The sequence below is a fragment of the Barbus barbus genome (assembly GCF_936440315.1).
Source record: "Barbus barbus genome assembly, chromosome: 46".
Taxonomy (NCBI): Eukaryota; Metazoa; Chordata; class Actinopteri; order Cypriniformes; family Cyprinidae; genus Barbus; species Barbus barbus.
This window is the reverse complement of record NC_136724.1, coordinates 1,582,405-1,602,500: the sequence shown is the minus strand read 5'-3', so window position 1 is coordinate 1,602,500 and position 20,096 is coordinate 1,582,405. Positions and strand designations below refer to the sequence as shown.

Genomic DNA, 20,096 nt, shown 5'->3' with positions numbered 1-20,096 from the left:
CACACACACACAAAAAATGAAATTGAATCATTTTCATTTACATGAACCAATATAAAGGAACTGCTCAAACAGAGTTCATAATCAAGATATTAATATGGACTGTGTTATAATTTTAGAAAGTTTTAGAAATTAATCAAACTTACCAATTCTAGAATGTTTAAATCAGCTATTAAAACATCTTCATGCTTTCATACTAGCTAAGTAAAACTCTCCTAATGGCAACATTATCTCAAATATATCATGAATAGTTAATAAATCACCCAGCCCTGCATGCTATTGCAATCGACTGCATAATACACTGCATTTCCTTGGCATGCAATGCACCGTATCCGCTCTGTTTACACCGTGGCCAGATGATTGACGTGCAACTGCAATAATCAGCCATTTCGGCTCTGTTTGCTCTCCAGTTACAAGTGCGTGCCACAAATGCATGTATATTGTGCAACTGGGGAGCAGGAAAATGCAGCGGAGCACAACGGCCATCGATGCTCGTAGAGGACAGAGCTGACACATACGATAGCATACAGGAAGAGAGGAGATATATCAGGCTTTGTGAAGTACCTTGGCTGCCCTGATTACATACTGCAGTACAGTTTTGGGCAGTTTAATGACAGACTTTGGTAAAGCCAGCAAAGCAGAGGCAAACTTTCGGATAGCTCTCTACAAGAGAGGACAGAGCAGGGATGGGTTAGTCAGGGCACTAGTGCTGTTACCGCTCTTCCACGCAGGGAGCGAGCGATTAGTGCTCGGATAAATAATCAAACATTGTTAAGTGCTGAGGGAACAAAAGAAGAATACATTGAAACATTTTCGTAACACAGAGCCATTTAGGTTAAACTGGGAACAACACAATTAAGCACAGTTATACGACTTAAAAATGGGTGCGCATGCAGTAAAGCACTGATGTTTCTGGGATATTTACCTGAAACGCTGATCTTTTGGGAGGTTCCTCATCCTTTTTGTCCTCGTCTTCCTCCTCTTCCTCACTATCTGTCTCAAATAAGTAATAATTGCCACTTCGGACCACTAAAAGAGACAACATATCACATCACTTTTCTACTGAAAAAACATCATAAAACCAATGATAAAAAATATTGTAAAAAAAATCATAAAATTATATTAAAAAAAATAATAAAAGCATTAAAATAATTGTATTTTATATTTTAAATTAATTATTTTGCATTTAGTTCAAAAAAGCATTTATTTATTTTTTTAATTATTATTATTTTATTTATTTATTCATTTTTCGAATACAGAGGAAAATATTAGTGCTGAATCATGTTTAAATTATATTTCATTTAATTTCTGAGGTAAAAACAGAAACAAATTGTGCTTAGATGTGAAATGTTGAGTTCACATTGAGATGTCCGTTTTATGATCGCATATGTTGGTATTTTAGCAAATCTGAGCTCAATCTGAGACCTCTAGGTGGACATATTTGAGATTATTAGTTGTGTTTCTAGGGAAACACATTTGAGAAACAAGTCTCATTTTGCTCTTTATTTAATCTCACTGTTGTTTAGAAGAAACAGTTGAGACGTCAAAGAAATCTTATGATTGTGTTGCAATATTTATCTGAATGACATCAGATGAACATTGGGATCTTGTGAGATGAATATGAATAATTTTATTTCAGTAGCAAATGAAATAATGAGCAGGAGACACTAACTGGATGCATGATCAACCCAAGGCTTCCACCATTGCTTTCTTTTGTCTTTCTTCTTCTCTTGGCTTCTCTCTCCTGTAATGTAGAGAAATGCTTCAGTGAACCCATCACACACACACACACAACACTCTTAAAAACATTAAAACCATTTCAAAGCGCGCACATTTACTCTGAGCTCTGGTATGTGTGTTCATGTGTTTTAGATTTGATTGCGATGCATTTAACACCGCAGTTAAACGCAGGCACTTGTGGAATTTACCAACCTTCAGTTCACTGACGCTGATGTTGGACTAAAGTGTGTTTCGACAAAGATTCAGTCAAACGTGTGAAGGACAACACTTTTTATTTTTAATTTATGTGAATTATGAATATATTTTGAATATTCACAGGAAACGGTGCCATTTGTGTCCCCATGATTTACTAATATTGCAATTAACTTGATACTGAAATATACTTATTTTTATTGCAAATCTATTATTTGATAAATGTAATTATGTTTATTATATAATGAGAAGTACTCAGTATTTAGTATGAACCATTCAAAAGTTTGGGGTCGGTCAGATTTTCAATTGTTTTTGAAAGAAGACTTTTCTGTTCACCAAGGCTGCATTTATTTGAGCAAAAATACAGTAAAAACATTTAAAATTATGAAATATTATTCCAATGTAAATCAGCTGTTTTCTATGTGAATATGTGTTAAACAGTAATTTATTTCTGTGATCTGCAGCTGTATTTTCAGCATCATTACTGCAGTCTTCAGTGTCACATGATCTTCAGAAATCATAATAATATACTGATTTACTGCTCAACAAACATTTCTGATTATTATCAATGTTGAACACAGTTGTGCTGCACAATATTTTTGTGGAAACTCTTGTGCATTTTATTTTTCAGGATTCACAGATGAATGAAAGTTCAAAAGAACAGCATTTATTTGAGATAGAAATCGTTTGTAACATTATAAATTTCTTTATTGACACTTTTGTTCAATTTAATGCATCACTGCTGAATAAAAGCATTAATTTCTTTCAAAAAAAGAAACTTTTACAACGTTTTACTTTGGGCATGAGAAGTGAAAACATGATATTTCTGAGTTCAAAATGCTCTGATGTAAATATACCTTCATCCTCCTCCTCTTCCTCCTTGACTACTGAGTGATTTTCCCCACTTTCCTGCACTAAAGACAGCATCCTCTCTTTGCCTTTCTTAAACTTCTGCTGTCGGCTTTTGATGCGGTCCATCCTGAGAGAAACAGACAGAGGAAAACAGAGAAGAAGATGTTATTTTGATTCCTCAGTCTGCTTGCTTGAGCTGTTCCCTTGAACACAATTAGAGTATAATTGAAGATAAAGAGTCTTCATGTCGGGGCTTGTGTGGGTGTGCAGGAAGCAAAGAAAATAGGCTCGATCTTGGCAAGCCTGAGAAACCCTGCAGATGTGACCTACTAACACACTGTTGCAACTCTTCTGGAAAACACTGGTTAAGCAGTGGCTCTCAGGAGCTAAAAATACTGGATAAATGATAGGAAACACTGTGACAGAGCAAAAGCAATGCGCAGCAATCTGTGTGTCTCATTAATGTGTGTTCATGCATCAATCAGCGCATGATTTCATAGGACTGCGTGAAAAGGGAATACAGCAGCTGGCAGAGAACAATGAAACATTGTGAGTCTCGTCTCACACTGAACTCACTGTCTCTTCAGCAGGTCCATGGACTTCTTCTCTTCTTCTATTCTGGCTTTAACCGCCTTCACAATGGTCGCCTGAAACAACTCCGCTCCTCTGACGGACAAACAAAGAGGAACAGAGACACGAAACAAACAAACCACAGTCTGAATATGTCTGAATACGTCTGGAATGCTCTCATAACAAAATCATGACATTTTAAAATATGAAACTGCGTCAAATGCACTCTCTGTAGTGCTTTTTGTCTACATATTCATTTATCACTATCAGTTTGTTTTTCGTAAAGCTGTCATGTTTTCTTTTATTATGTGACAATTAAGAAGATATTTAGTGGACATTAAGTTAAAAATAACCCACAACATAATGTTAGATACAGGGTTATTATAGGCAAATAAAAGTAAAACTGTTTCTAAAATTAAAACCATTACAATAAAAAAAAAAAAACTTTAAATAAAATAAAAATAGTTTTATTTCAGCTAACATTTCTCATTTTAATTTGGTTTAAATTTAAGTACTAAAATAACAACTAATATATATATATATATATATATATATATATATATATATATATATATATATATATATATATATATATATATGAGACATAAAAACTAAAAAAAAATGACAAACACTACAAAATTACAAAAATAAAAATAATATATATAAAAAGTAAAATAAAAAGTTAAATAAAAAAATTAAATTAAATTAAATTAAATAATAAAATAAAAACAGCTATAATAGTACCTGAATGATAATCAAATAAAACTGGGATGATTACCTGCAGGCAAACATGAAAAGCGAATGAAAAGCAAACAGCAGTAATGCAGAGCATGTGTACCTGGAGGCCAGGACCTGAGAGGAACGGATGTCGGCTACGACGTGTAGGAAGTAGTAGCTCATGAAAACTCTCCTCTGCAGCAGGAGAAAAGCGAAGCAGATGCTGTCCCAGATGATCCCGGCCTCGTCACTCGGCAGCTCACACTGTTTATTTGCGTTCTGCTCCGCTGCGTGAGAATCATCAGTCTAATCAAGCTCTGCCTGACACAGCTATTATACTGAAACTTTCGGCATTAAAATTAGTTAATTATTAATGCTCATAAAACTTTTCAGTCCTATTTTATTAGTGGCTCTTTATAAAAATGGTTTTCTTAATCTGAGTGGTTCAAAACCTCTCTTTAGATCAGGGCTGTCCAAACTCGGTGCTGGTGGGCCGGTGTACTGCAGAGTTTAGCTCCAACCCTAATCAAACTCACCTGAAGCAGCTAATCAAGCTCTTACTAGAAACTTCCAGGCAGGTGTGTTGAGGCAAGCTGGAGCTAAACTCTGCAGGACACCGGCCCTCCAGCACTGAGTTTGGACAGCCCTGCTTAGATGAACAAACAAAAAGACAAAACAGACTTTTTTCATTGAGCCTAAGTGGATAGTTCACCCAAAAGATCAGGTCATCAGAGATAGTTTGTAGATGAGTGTGTTTCTTCATCAGGTTTGTAGAAATGTGTCTCTGCATCAGTGTCTCAGCAATGGATGCTCTGCAGTGAATGGGTGCCGTCAGAATGAGAGTCCAAACAGCTGATAAAAACACCACAATAATCCACACCACTCCAGTCCATCAGTTAACATCTGGAGAAGACAAAAGCTGACGGCACCCATTCACTGCAGAGCATCCATTGCTGAGACACTGATGCAGAGACACATTTCTACAAACCTGATGAAGAAACAAACTCATCTACATCTCAGATGGCCTGAGGATGAGCACATTTCCAGAAAATTTCATGACATGATTAAAAAAAAGCACTGGAACATCAAAGTGTACAGTGAATGTAGAAAGTGGGCCTTCAATTCTTTAAACCAAAGAGGAAATGAAGGCATAACTTACGCTTTGAATATCCTTTTATAGTGCAGGCCAGACTGAATAACTGGATCAGCCAGCAGTGATTGGCCATCAGGGCTTTTATATATCCACACGCCACGATCTGAGAGCCAAGAGAACAGAAACCACAATGACATCCAACAGAACATCCACAACAACCAAAACCTTCTCTTTAATATCTCACGTTCTGGACGAACCTCTTTACATTTTTTTTTTTTAATTGCTAACAAGTGTTGTTCAATAATGAAGCCATATTTTCAAAACTTTTCATTACCAACATGAACCAAACAGTTGATCTCACCTCCAAAACTCACTCAGGCCAACAAAACACTTCATATAGGTCTCAGAATAAGCTTGTTTCATCATAACACATAACACTCTCATTCAGAAAACATATTTCATTCATAACACACTGATCTAAAAAACACACCAACAACAGGGAGCATTACATAAACTATGAACTTTTATCTTTATAGTCTAAATGATTTGTCACATAAGTATTTCATTATAGGATAAGAATAATATCTTTTCATTTTACCTACTGTATTACAGCACAAAGAATGAAGGAGAAAAGCACCCCCCCCCCCATTTCTTTGCATCAACATTTGCAAAATGTACTTGTGAAAAATAAAAATTTCATAAATAAAGTTGAGAAAAAAATTAAAAAATAAAATAATAATAATAATTATAATTATATATATATATATATATATATATATATATATATATATATATATATATTTATTTATTTATTTATTATTATTTATTTTTTTTTCATTTATGAGGCATATTTTGGTTGGTGAGGCAGGTGTGCATATGTTGTGTGCAATTATTAATCAAACCCCACAAACGATTCAGAGGCACAGAAATGCTACGAACAGAATTATGATTTATGTCCATGACTGTTCAGGACATATTTCAAGCTCATTTGCAACACCTCTGAATGAAAGATTGCTGTGATTTATATTCTGACTGAGCAGATTCATGAGATACTCACTGAGAGAATGTTTTTCATGGTGATTACGAAGACGTTGTATGCTATGAGGAAGTCCCAGTAATGAAGGATGCTTTTGATGGGCTTCAGTAACAGCTCGCCTCCAAAAATCAAGAAGTAGAAACAGGCGACCAGGTATCCCATACAGAAGATGCTGATGCGTGTGGTGCCCGTGATGAAGATGATGGTCAGGACGAACCAGAACAGATAGCTGAACATGATCACCTTCAGCATGTCCAAATACGACCTGCAGAGAGCACACAGACCATGAAGAATCAAGTTTGAACATCTCTTGGTTTTTTGAAAGAAGTGAATACTTTTACAGTTTTTTTCAGCTGCTTTCACACATTTTCAAAACTTTGCCTCTTCTTTCCAAAACTTTCCAAGAATCCAAGAATTGCACACAAAATGCAAAATGCCTCACATCTCTTGCAAAATGAAGCACTGCATTCAAAATATCACAAACACATCTCAAAAGCAAATATTTGCAAACACTTTTGCCATAATATTAATTCCTGTTAGATTTGTGTGTGTTACATAGAGAACTGTGTTGTGTTTTGCAAAAAATGTTTTATGAAACTGAGAACTGAGTCAAAGGCTGAGAATTAGTGTCTGGTTTTGTAGATCTGGTGTGTGCTTCTGCTGTTTGAGTGACAGCTTTCAGAAACTGTGTGACAGGGACAGATTGTGTGGAAGCAGCTGAAACAAAACGTCATCATCAAAGATGCATTAAATTGATCAAAAGTGTCAGTAAATGCATTTATAATGTTACAAAATATTCCTATATCATGCTGCTCTTCTGAACTTTCTATTCATCTGTGAATCCTGAAAAATAAAATGCATCTCAGTTTCTGCAAAAATAACTGTGACAACTGTGTTCAACATTGATAATAATCAGAAATGTTTGTTGAGCAGTAAATCAGTATATTATTATGATTTCTGAAGATCATGTGACACTGAAGACTGCAGTAATGATGCTGAAAATACAGCTGCAGATCACAGAAATACATTAAATTAAATATTTAAAATGACAGTAAATAAAGTATTTGGTAGCTGCACTGTGATGCTTAATTAGAGTCGTTTAATGTCATCTAATGATTCCTGTTCTAAATACGCCTGACAAGATTGTTTGGTATATGAACTATTGTTACACTGAATGATATTTTAGGGTGTTTTCTGTAAATCTTGGTAAACATGTATGATAGTTTTTATTGTTTTGCTCAGAAATATAAAATTAGAATAGGACACATTCTAATGTAAATTAAAACTGTATTGGACTTTTATTGTTTTGATGTTCGACAACCCTTTTTCATCTTTGACTCAAGCAGAAAATACTTCTTTTAAAACAAAACAGATCTTACAGACCCCAAACTTTTGAATAATAGTGTATGCATCATTATTAGTATTCACAAGTTTATTATAATATTGGTCTGGTCAGACTCAAAATATTGTCTTTGGCATTACGTTCAAGAACACAGACTGTAAACAATGTGGTGATATGATGATATTTGCAATGAAAGGCTGTTATTAGACATTTTTGTTAATAATGTTCAACCCCAAACCATTTTGCATGAAATGGCACCGGTTCCTCAGAATTACCCATAATGCATTAGCAGGTTATTTGGATTTACTGGAATCTGCAAGTCTAATAATGAAGAAGTGGAAAAACTGAGCGCACATGTGATCTCCTCTAAATCTAACATGATCAGAGCAGCAGACAGACGTCGTTAAGAGCAGAAATTCCTTCATCACCATCATCATCATTTCTGCTTGTTTGGACTGGCTGGAGCTGTCGAATCACTCGAATCAGCTGATGGATGACCTGCTCAAAGATAAATTGCCCTAACATCTAACATCTCCGTGTTTCCGCCCCATAAGGAAAAAAATCATGTGTTAAAAAGTCAAAATTATGACATACTTAAGTCATAATTACGAGATAAAAAAAATCAAAATTATGACTTAAGTCCTAATTTCGGGACTATTATGACTTAATTAAGTCATAATTATGAGATTAAAAGTCAAAATTATGATTTAAATCATAATTACGAGGTAAAAAGTCAAAATTATGAGTTACAAAGTTGAAATTATGAGATATATTATTATGACTTAATTATGTTAATTAAATTATGAATCAAGTCATAATTTCAGGGCTATTATGACTTAATTATGTTAATTAAATGATGACTTAAGTCATAATTTCGGGACTATTATGACTTAATTATGTTAATTAATTAAGTCATAATTACGAGATTAAAAGTCGAAGTTATGACTTATAAATTCAAAAAATGAGAAAAAGTCGAAATAATGACTTTAAAAGTCTAAACTGACTTAATGACTTTAAACCCCAAGAAAATGCTTAATGTGCAACTGTGCATACTTCATATTCTGGGGTATATTCTGCTTGTCTGTAAATGGTATATGCTTTATTAATAAGTTCTGTGCTTGGTCCTCCAAACTGTTTTAAGCCAAGTTAATTCGTTTTAGAATGTCCCATTTATGATTAGACCATACAGGCCTGTGACCAATTTCTACTTTTTATCTCGTAATTATGACTTCAGTATGTCATAATTTTGACTTTTTAACGCATGATTTTTTTTCTTATGTGGTGGAAATGGGCTTCCATAGCAAACATACCAACATTGTGTGCGGTAAGAGTGTCTACGGTAGTTCATGGAAACAATGTGTTGAGAAAAAAATATCATTAATATCATTAAGATGTTTTCTGGGGTATTTCTGATAATCATGTAATTCTGCTGCTTGTTCAAACATGTTTATTAATAGAAACTGGGAGTGCTGAAATATTAATTACAGACATTTGCAGAATTGTATGCTCTTGAAAGAAATATGATGTGTACTCTTTAGCATTGTAATTGAGTTAGATTATTAGATTAATCAGTTTAACTCATTTTAAGCCATTCTGCAGCTCAGTTCACTGAGATTGAGAACCTCTGGTCTATATATGATATGAAGAAATACAGATTATTCATGTTTTTTCTGTTTTGAAATGGACCTTCAAAAGAAGCATTTCAAAAGAACAAAATGTGACATAAAAGTGTAAATATTAAACATTGTTAGTTTCGACACAAATAAACATGAACACATATCAGACAGTGTTGAAAGATACAATACAACTGAAGTGATTTATGCCTCATGTAATCAATCAGTGTTTCATTCACGAAGAACATCAATAAAACCGCTGGTAAACAATAATGCCATCCAATGCCACATTTACCTCAGAAAAGCCATTGAATGTCCATAAAAATTACTTTTGATAAATATATGCACAGTATTACATATTAATGATGTTTAAGGACATAAGGAGTTTTTTAATTTTTTGGATTGATTGATGTTTGATCCTGAATCCTGAATTTTCGTTTTGGATTTGGCCCAGAATTTTCATTTTGGTGCATGACTAATACTAATTATACTTACATGCATTTCTTCTGGTCTGGGCTGTGTGTGTGTCAGGTGTGTACCTGCAGTGGATGAAGTCAGGCACAGGGTTGTGCTGGCTGAAGCTGGCGGCGTCCAGATCTCGACAGATCTCCACATTATCACCCGCCAGCAGCTTCACGGCCGCCACGCTCTCCTCCTCGAACACACGGCCCTGCAGCGACGCGCACAGCAGCAACATGAAGTCATCTGCAGAGAGAGAGAAGAAGAGACCGGCACGTGATGAGAGAGCGTTAAAACAGAGTTTGGGAGCTTTAACACTAATTCAATATTACTCACAGAGGAGGAAGAGGGAGTTGGGTTTGGTGTGGAAGTCGGGGAAGTAGAGCCACTTGATGACGTTTGAGTCCATGCTGGAAGACGGCCGTCTCCATGGATAGTCTGAACCAAAGGAGAGATATTGGTGAAATCCAGAAATATAGCCAAGAGCCTTCTTCAAGATAGCCAAGAGTGAATTTGCTGTTAAAGGAATAGTTCACCCCACATTTTTTAAATTAGCTGGAAATATGCTCACCCTCACTTGTTTCTTCATCAGGTTTGTAGAAATGTGTCTCAGCAATGGATGCTCTGCAGTGAATGGGTGCCGTCAGAATGAGAGTCTAAACTAGACATTTTTATTATTTTATTTAGGCCATAATCCATAATAACGCATAATCCATAATGTCGCTCACATCAAAATCCAGCCACATATGTGTTTAGAGCTGTTTTGTCTTGTAAACGCTGCTTGATATCTGTGCAGATTTCTCTCCTGATTCAGACTAGGGCTGGGCGATATGAGCAAAAATTCATATCTCTGTATTTTTTGGCTGATTTGCGGTATACGGTGCATATCTCTGTATTTTGTATTTGGATTAAACAAATAAAGTCAATGTAAGCATGTAGGCATGTATTATGCGCAAAAAAAATGGTTAAAATCACATTACATTCTAACATTGTAACATTGCAATCTAAAAACAAAAATAAAGCTTTTAAAGCAGAAGTTAAATGTACTAAACTAAAAATGAAAATAATAAAAAAGCACAGAGTAAAAGGGCTTTTTTGATTACCCCATCACACTTTACAGTTAGTGCTATCATATAAATACACTTATTTGTAGGTTTAAAATTCTACATATGTCACATTTATTGTCCAACTACAAATATTTCAGCAAAATATTCTAAATGAAGTCTGTGAAGTTTAGCGGAGACTCTGAAAAGCAAAAGATCATGCACTTCAGCTAAATGGAAATATTTCCATGGCTTTCTAGCACTCACAGATGGAGAATTTACCTGTGAAATGTAAGTTATGCATTTATGAAAACAGCACATCTCAAATACATTAAACAGTGCGTCTGTGTCAGCGGCACACGCAGCCTTTCTGTCAGAGCCGCTTTAAACCGAAACTATAAACTATAGACTACTATATCTTACGAGGGTTTTAAAGCCCTTCATATAAAGCTTGTCACATGTTTAGAACAAATTGTATTAAGCACTTTCTCCACAGCGGCTGAGTCTGTGTTCTCCCTAGATATTTTTTCGGATATGCTCGTATCAAACTACTGTATATCAATATTAACAGTATTGCTTCATACCGTATCGCTTATAAAAAAATATATCAATATATCGTACAAACTCGATATACCGCCCAGCCCTAATTCATACCAGAACACTTCTTCACTGGAGGAAGCGTTATTATGGATCATAGACTCGTATTTTAGTTAAAAACATCTTAATGCTGGATGTGTTTCAGCTTTTATCTTCTCCAGATGTTAACTGATGGACTGGAGTGGTGTGGATTATTGTGATGTGTTTATCAGCTGTTTGGACTCTCATTCTGACGGCACCCATTCACTGCAGAGCATCCATTGCTGAGACACTGATGCTGAGACACATTTCTACAAACCTGATGAAGAAACAAACTCATCCTGATCTTGGAAGACCTGAGTTTGAGTACATCTTCAGCACATTCTCATTATTGAGTGAACTGTCTCTTTAAGCAGACACCTGTGTGACTCACCTGTGCAGGCCGCAGGAGGGATGCCGATGCACATCAGGTACTGGAAGGCTAACATGCAGGCCAGAAAGCAGCAGTACTTGGACCAGACGCAGGCGATGGCTTTTCTTCTGCTCTGATACATCACCGCAATCAGACCGAACGCGTGCAGCATGGCATAGAAGTCCATCCGCTGGCCGATCACATTCACCGCTAACAGAAAACAGGTCTGGAGGAGCAACATGCAGCCGTGGGTTTCAATAATGGGTGCATTTGATAGCATCACTATACACAAATTAAAATTCAATATCCATCACGTAACCCTGATCCATTACCTTAACACTCTATTGTGGTTTATCTGTCTCAAGTGTGTTTGCAATCTGAGCTTCAGATGATAATCTATTAGAAGCCGTCCAAGTGGGACCGACCTCACAGACAGAGAGTAAATCAGTGTCTGTACAAAATAAAAACTGGCCCTCAAAGGGGAGAACATGATGTTGCCCAGTAGGACACGTTCATGTTCCTGCAAATCAGTATATTAGAATGATTTCTGAAGATCATGTGACACTGAAGACTGGAGTAATGATGCTGAAAATACAGCTGCAGATCACAGAAATAAATTACAGTTTAACACATATTCACATAGAAAACAGCTGTTTTAGATTGTAATATTATTTCATAATTTTTTATATATTTTTGATCAAATAAATGCAGCCTTGGTGAGCAGAAGAGACTTTTTCACAAAAATATTTAAAAACTTACCGACCTCAGATTTTTTGAATGGTAGTGTATAATTAATAATAATAGTCATAATGCTGATATTACCTCAAGACCAAATTTGTAGAAGAAGTAGTTGATGAAATATTTGGCGCAGTTGACGATGCCGTCGTCCAGATGTTGCCGTGTGATGTTGTGAAAAACGATTCTTGTGGCCGGAGGGGTGAGGTTGTTTTTCATACGGTAGAAATCCTGGTGACGGTAAATGGTCACTTCAAACGCCAAGAGAGCCAGCATCAGTAAGTTATTCTGTGGGGAAAATCAACAAATAAACAAACAAATAAATAAATGGATAAGGATGGATATTGAAATGGTTGTAGTGTCCAAAATGAACAACCACAAGACACAAATGCAAGTATAAATTGGCATAATGTAGATTTGCCAGTGTCACCAAAGGCCTGTAACTTTATTAGGAGCTGCTTGATAATATCTCGATTAAATGTTATCTTGAGAACGATGCAGGCAAAAAATGTAAGCTGTCTACTGTCGATTGAGATGTACAGCATGAAGCACAGCTCACGCAGAAATCACCCTCAAAGCAAGCAGCTTTCTGTTGATCAACGCAGTGAATTTATGCGACCAACAGGGTTATTAAAGCTGACCAAAATTAATACTGAAACTATAATCATAAAATATACCTGAAATCAAATAAACATGAAATGAAACAAAATATTACAAACTTATTTCAGCTGGCTTCCAAGCACCATTTCTCATTTATATTTGTTTAAGTTAATGATAAAAAATAACGAAAACTGAAATAAAAATTAATAAAAACTTAAAGTACTAAAAATGACAAAAACAACACAAAATTACAAAAACCTTAAAATAAAAATTAAAATAGACAATATAAAAATAAATATGTTATAGTATCTCAATAATATGACCAACTCAACACTAAATGTGACCAACCTTTACTCATATATTTATAAAGTACATGAATTACTCACATCAAACCATCTTCTATAGAAACCAAACACTTTTCCTATGTATATATATATATATATATATATATAGAGAGAGAGAGAGAGAGAGAGAAGTTGCTTGCGAAAGTATATATATATATATATATCATAATGACAAAGCAAAAAACTGGTTTTTAACATCTTTGCATATTTATTAAAAATACAGAACTTAAATGATTCCATTGCATAAGTATTCAAACCCTTATCTGGGACAGTTGTAATTTAGCTCAGGAGCATTCATATAGCTTGTAGATGTTACTAGACTTGAGTGGAGTTAACCTGTGACAAATTCAATTGAATGGGTATGATTTGGAAAGGCACACACGTCTTAATAAAAGGTCCAACAGCTGATATAATAAGTTGTAATAAGTTATTTTTTTTCCATGTGGCAATCAGTGTTATTTTAGTATCATTGAGATACTATTATAGGTTTTGTTAATATTTATTTCAGTTTTAGTTATTTTAGTACATAAGTTAAACTAAATTAAAATTAAAAAAAATATATATTTTTTTTACATTATATTTTTAACATTAGATTACAAAATATGGACAAACCCATCGATTAGGTTGTTTTGATCGAGTGGTTGGGTTAAATGTTTATTGCTGGGTTTGTCCATATTTTACCCAGCTCGGGGTTGTATTTAACCCAGCATATTTTTTAGAGTGTAACACTTATTTTATTTCAAATAACGCATTGTTATAAAGGCTTTAATTTTAGTTTCACATTTAGTTTTAGTTAACTGTAATAACTATAACAATCCTGTTAACGATACTGATTTTGCGTCTGAACACCAGCAGCTCTTACTCTCAGGTTCTCCAGCAGCGGAGAGAACTTCCTGAGGCCGATCCAGTTGGCCGGATCCAGCGAGCCGCTGTAGAGCAGAGATCTGGCCATGTCTAAGCGCTGAGCGTCTGTGTAGTTCTCAGGCTGGAGGAGAGAAGTACAGAGCCGTCAGAACGAGAGCGTCTGTGTGTGTGTGTGTGTGTGTGTGTGTGTGTGCGGCTCACCATACTGCAGCTCCTGGAGTACATGGATGGGTTGATGGAGGTCAGCTGGTACAGCATCTTACAGACGATGATGACGCAGGTCCAGACGGTGCAGACGCTGGACGCCAGCGGTCTGAACTGACTGAAGGGCAGAGCGAAGGCCCAGCTCACCAGAAACACGTAGTTAAACAGAGACACCTGACAGAGACACAGAAGCAGCTGTTGTGGACAGACTACCAGCGTGAACAATGTGGTCATCTAGGTTTTCACATTTTTGTAAATGTTTAGAGAGAAAAAAAGAGTTAAAAAATATACTACAATTCATAAATAAAAATAAAGATATTAAAAATAAGATAAAATTAAAAATGATTCAAAATAAATAAACATTAGATTCAAACAAACAAACAAAAATAAATAAAATATTAAATAATAACTAATAAATGAGTGAGGTAATGAATAAAAAGTAAATGAAAATAAGCTTAACTGAAATAAAATTTTTGATATTTATAATAATTTTTCACTGCATAAATTGCTCTTTAAATAAGAAACAATATACATGCCATTTACATTTCAGTGGCAATGATATTTTAGTATCATTGAGATACTATTATAATTTTTTATATTTTGAATTCTATATATTTTTTTAAATATTTTCCGCTTTCATGTATTTTTGTAATTTGTGTGTTTTGTCATTTTTAGTTGTTATATAAGTATGTATGTTATATATGTATGTATGCATGTGTATATATATATATATTAGTGCTGTCAAACGATTAATCGCATACAAAATAAAAGTTTTTGTTTACGTAATATATGTGTGTGTTCTGTGTATATTTATTATGTATATATAAATGCACACACATACAGTACATGTTTTGAAAATAGTTTTACATATTTACATCTATATTTATATTCATATAATTTATTTTATAAATAAATATATTTAATATATAAATATAAAATATTTCTGAACTATATACATGCATGTGCGTGTATTTATATATACATAAATATACACAGCACACATACATACACTATGTAAACTAAAACTTTTATTTTGGATATATATATATATATATATATATATATATATATATATATATATATATATATATGTGTATATATGTGTGTGTGTGTGTCTTTATATGGTGTTAATAATTTTATTTCAGTTTTAGTTTTAGTTATTTTAATACATTAAACTAAATGGAAATGAGAAATGTCGCCTTGAAAACTAGCTGAAATAAAGTAAGTTTAAATTTTTTTTAATTATGTTTTATTTCAATTAATATTATTTTATTTCATGTAATGAAAATGTTTTTAATAGCCTTGGTTTTAGTTTAGCTACAGACCAGCTACTACTTTGCTGGATTGTCCAAAAGAGATCCCGAACACTTGTATGCTGGGCCACTTAAGCTGTGATTGTTCCTCACCTCTTTGACTGAGACCCAGATGATGTAGGACGAGACGATCTTGATGATGTGAAGCTCCAGCAGCCACCAGATGAAGAGCTGCAGCTTCTGCACGTACTCCAGGAACTTCAGGAACAGCACCGTCAGACGCTCCACCACCAGATGCCACTTACTCTTCAGCTCTTCACAGGAGAAAAACACATGCATCACTTACAAAAACAACAGAATGTACCAAGAAAATTAGTTTTGAGAGTTTTTTTCAATTGACATTAGCCCCTGGTTTAAGCCTTGTCCTAGACTAAGATGTAAGTCTGAGCTGTTTCAACTGAAAGACACTTGGACTGACTGATCTTAAAACATGTCAGTGGCTTCGTTTTGTCTTTAGATGCACACCCGTAATGTTTTTTCTAAGCATGTTTATAAAAATGACTTAAATGTCCTAATTGAGCTATGGCCTAATCCTGGTTTAGGCTAATACTGTCTATGAAACTGAAAGTGTTCAGGAATGACTGATTATCAGGTAAAGATCCAAAAGTGCTATCTAAAACTATTTTTATTACTTTTGTTAACTGAAATGAACTAAGATAAACTGAACTAAAATATTAGATGAAAAAAGTATTTGAAAATTAAAATCAAAACTGAAAATATAAAAATAAAAACTAATTCAAAATATTAAGAAATAATATAATAGTATAGAAATTATACAAAAATAACTTAATAATGCAAACAAAATTAAGCTCCACAACCTGAAAATGATGCACCTATATTGTAAAAAATTTGTTAAAACTTGAAATTGAAATAAAATAAGTTTCGGCTGAATACTAAAAATGACTAAAAATGAAAATGGAATAAAAAATAATAAAGCTGAATAGAATATAACAACTTCACAAAATTGACTATAATGACTAAAACAAACTAAAATAAAACAAAAAACTGAAAATATAAAAAAGATAATTCAAAATATTAATAAATATTATTATAGTATAGAAATAATACTAAAATAACTTCATAATATGGACAAAATAATCTCTGCAACCTGAAAAATATGCATCTATATTGTTAATGAAATTAGAAATGTTGCCTTGGCAACCAATTGAAATAAAAAAAAAGTTTAAGTTAAATACTAAAATATAAAAAAAATTAATAAAAATAAATAATAAATTAAATAATAAAGCTGAATAGAATATAAAAACTTCACAAAAATGACTAAAATTACACAAATAAAATTGAAAACATAAAAATAAAAACTAATTGTAAATATTAATAAATATTATAACAGTATTGAAACAGCATTAAAGTAACACTGGTCTATAATGTCTGACAGTAACACACAGGATCAGTGAGTCACAGCAGCACATGTGCAGAAAACATCAGGATTTTGGGAATGCGAGCAGCTGATTCCAGGACAGTAAAATAATGACCCTGAGCAGAGCAACACTTACAGAGTCGTTTGTCAACATTACAACGCTGAAACAGCCAATAATGGGTAAAATATCTCAAATCTCAAAACAGTCATAAAACACAGACACCCACAGATGAATCACAGTGACATGTTCCGGACATGTTTATGAAATACATAAAGCACAAGCAGTGAAGTTAACCACAGTTTAGAAAAGCAAAGTTTGACACGCAGCTGTTCTCTGGTGCATACAGATCACAGAAAACACAGTGTGAAACTCACTAAATAAGGCTAACAAGAAGCTATACAACCTGTACTGTTAAAAATAATATAAGCCAAACAATTTCAGGCCTATCTCAAATTTGCCTTCTTTTATCTAAGGTTTTAGAAAAAGTGTTTTTTAAACAATTCCAGGCCCTCTTGACTTCTAACTCTGTTGCTGAGGTTTTTCAATCAGGTTTTAAGCCTTTCATAGTACTGAGACGGTATTGGTGAAAGGGCTGGCGCGTGCATATAGGCGGCAGCACAGTCAGGGCGGCAAAAAGGTCAGAGATTTAATTTTATCTTTTGGGCATTAGTTTGGAATGATTGTACTCATATCAACAGGTTATCACCCTGGTTATTCTAACACCGTGTCTACACCAGACACGACAATTGTTGTGTCGCACCGCAACATCTAAATTCTGTCTACACTGGACGCAACAAAGCGATCATTGCAAATCATTTCAACTTCGTGTCAGTACGTCATAAATAGAACAAGGCAGCAGTGTCGGAGATTTGTCGTGTCACGCCCCAGTGTAGACAGCATCACTGATTATAATAAGTTCTATAGTAGTTATTTTGTCACGCCGCTCATGTCCGGTGAACACACGGTAAATTAGCTTTGCTTCATAGAAATGCCGCTCCTGTGCCACCCCCCACCTGAGCGGCATCATAGCCTACTATACATGAAAAACACCCTCGTGTACATCTATAAACGTGACCCTGGACCACAAAACCAGTCTTAAGTAGCACGGGTATATTTGTAGCAATAGCCAAAAATACATTGTATGGGTCAACATTATCGATTTTTCTTTTATGCCAAAAATCATTAGGAAATTTCTTACTGTAAATATATCAAAACTTCATTTTTGTTAAGTAATATGCATTGCTAAGAACTTCATTTGAACAACTTTAAAGGTGATTTTCTCAATATTTAGATTTTTTTGCACCCTCAGATTCCAGATTTTCTAATAGTTGTATCTCAGACAAATCTTGGCCGATCCTAACAAACCATACATCAATGGAAAGGTTATTTATTCAGCTGATGATGATGTATGAAAGTCAATTTTGAAAAATTGACACTTAAGACTTAAGTTTTGTGGTCCAGGGTCACAAATATCATCAAAACAAATAAAACTATCTGGACATGGAAGACTTGCTGCCGATGACTTTTAAAGCGAGTCACACGCTTCTGAAAGGTAGGCTATGCTGTGTAGCAGTAGCTTACTTTATGCCTATGTGTGTCTGTGTGTGTGTGTGAGAGAGAAAGCGGGGGAGACACAGGTGGTCAAGTGTAGGCTAGTGTCATCTATTAAATACGTAGCCTACATCCAAAATTCTTTATTTTTTAGCCTATTTATCCTTTATCATAGTTATAACACTACGAATAGCTGTGCACACCAGCGACGGGATCGGCTGTAGCCTTCGAGCACGGCTTGGACAGGTGCCTCTTATTGAAAATGAAGTACAGAGACTTGTGTTTTCCACAACCTGAACAGCATTTATGTCAAGCGGCCCACCGGGAATTCTCTCAAATTTTCTGATGGCCACTTGGCCTGTGCAGCTACTAGCGGTTTATTTTTATTTTATTTAAAAAAAAATTTACGTTGCTATGAAAAAAATATAATAATCAGATTTACATGCCCATGTTTACTTTTATTTTAATGGAGTTGTTTCAATAAACAAAATCTCCAGTCTTTCGCATGCATCTTAAAAATCGTGTTTAATTATGAGTGTAAGTGGGGGCAGCACGGCAGTGTTTTGCCTAGAGCGGCAGTTGAGCTTGCGCCGGCCCTGATTGGCGAAAGTACTGAAAGACATTTTTTGGCTCTGGACAGTGGTGAAAATACCATTCTGATTCTACTCTACTTCAGCGTGGCGTTCATTATGGTGGATCATAATATACCGATTGACCGCCTGGAACACCGGGTTGGTCTTAAGGGAAATGTGCTTAAGTGGTTTAAATCATATCTCACTGGCAGATCTTTCTCTGTCTGCACAGTGAAAGAAAATTCATCTAGTTTGCCTCTTCCTTGGGGGGTACCTCAGGGTTCGATTCTTGCACCAATATAATTTTCCCTTTATATGTTACTTTTAGGATCCATTTTTCGTAAATATAATGTAAATTCCACTGTTGTGCGGACGACACTCAGATTTACCTTCCAGTGAGACAGTCGAACATAAACATTATCGATAATTTATTGGTCTGTCTCCAGGACATCAAAGCCTAGATGGCTGCAAACTTTTTAAAATTAAATTATGATAAAACCGAGGTCATTGTGCTTTGCCCTAGAAATCAGGAAGTGACTCAATGCTTAAAATCTACTCCCCTGTCTGGTTTAATTACAACTAGTGTAAAAAAAAATGTAGGGTTTGTTCTGGACTCAGACTTAAAAAGAGATAAACAAATAAATTCGGTCGTAAGGTCAAGTTTTTTTTATCGTCATCTTTTAGCCAAAACTAAAAATTTTTTGTAAACTGCTGATTTTAAGAAAGCAATCACTGCGATGGTTTTCTCACAAATGGATTACTTTAATTCGTTTTATTTTGGAATTGATAATAGAGCATTGGCATGTCTTCAAAAAGTACAGAATGCTGCTGCCAGGATGCTCAAGTCAGCCAAGAAATTTGAGTCCGTTACACCACTTTTAAAATAGCTGAA

The 20,096-nt window shown here is 34.6% G+C and overlaps 1 protein-coding gene across 1 annotated transcript in view; it reads right to left on the bottom strand.

Annotated features, from left to right (window-relative positions):
- piezo2a (piezo-type mechanosensitive ion channel component 2a) overlaps positions 1 to 20,096 on the bottom strand; it is a 139,830-nt gene that overhangs the window by 35,611 nt on the left and 84,123 nt on the right. The window contains exons 19-32 of the mRNA XM_079409605.1: positions 15,796 to 15,956; positions 14,387 to 14,563; positions 14,184 to 14,306; positions 12,465 to 12,665; positions 11,664 to 11,868; positions 9,948 to 10,049; positions 9,692 to 9,857; positions 6,219 to 6,462; positions 5,228 to 5,324; positions 4,190 to 4,355; positions 3,358 to 3,447; positions 2,787 to 2,908; positions 1,670 to 1,741; positions 923 to 1,026 (exon numbers count right to left, since the gene is read on the bottom strand). Of these exons, the coding sequence (XP_079265731.1) occupies positions 923 to 1,026; positions 1,670 to 1,741; positions 2,787 to 2,908; positions 3,358 to 3,447; positions 4,190 to 4,355; positions 5,228 to 5,324; positions 6,219 to 6,462; positions 9,692 to 9,857; positions 9,948 to 10,049; positions 11,664 to 11,868; positions 12,465 to 12,665; positions 14,184 to 14,306; positions 14,387 to 14,563; positions 15,796 to 15,956 (2,030 nt within the window). The remainder of the gene's footprint in view (positions 1 to 922; positions 1,027 to 1,669; positions 1,742 to 2,786; positions 2,909 to 3,357; positions 3,448 to 4,189; positions 4,356 to 5,227; positions 5,325 to 6,218; positions 6,463 to 9,691; positions 9,858 to 9,947; positions 10,050 to 11,663; positions 11,869 to 12,464; positions 12,666 to 14,183; positions 14,307 to 14,386; positions 14,564 to 15,795; positions 15,957 to 20,096) is intronic.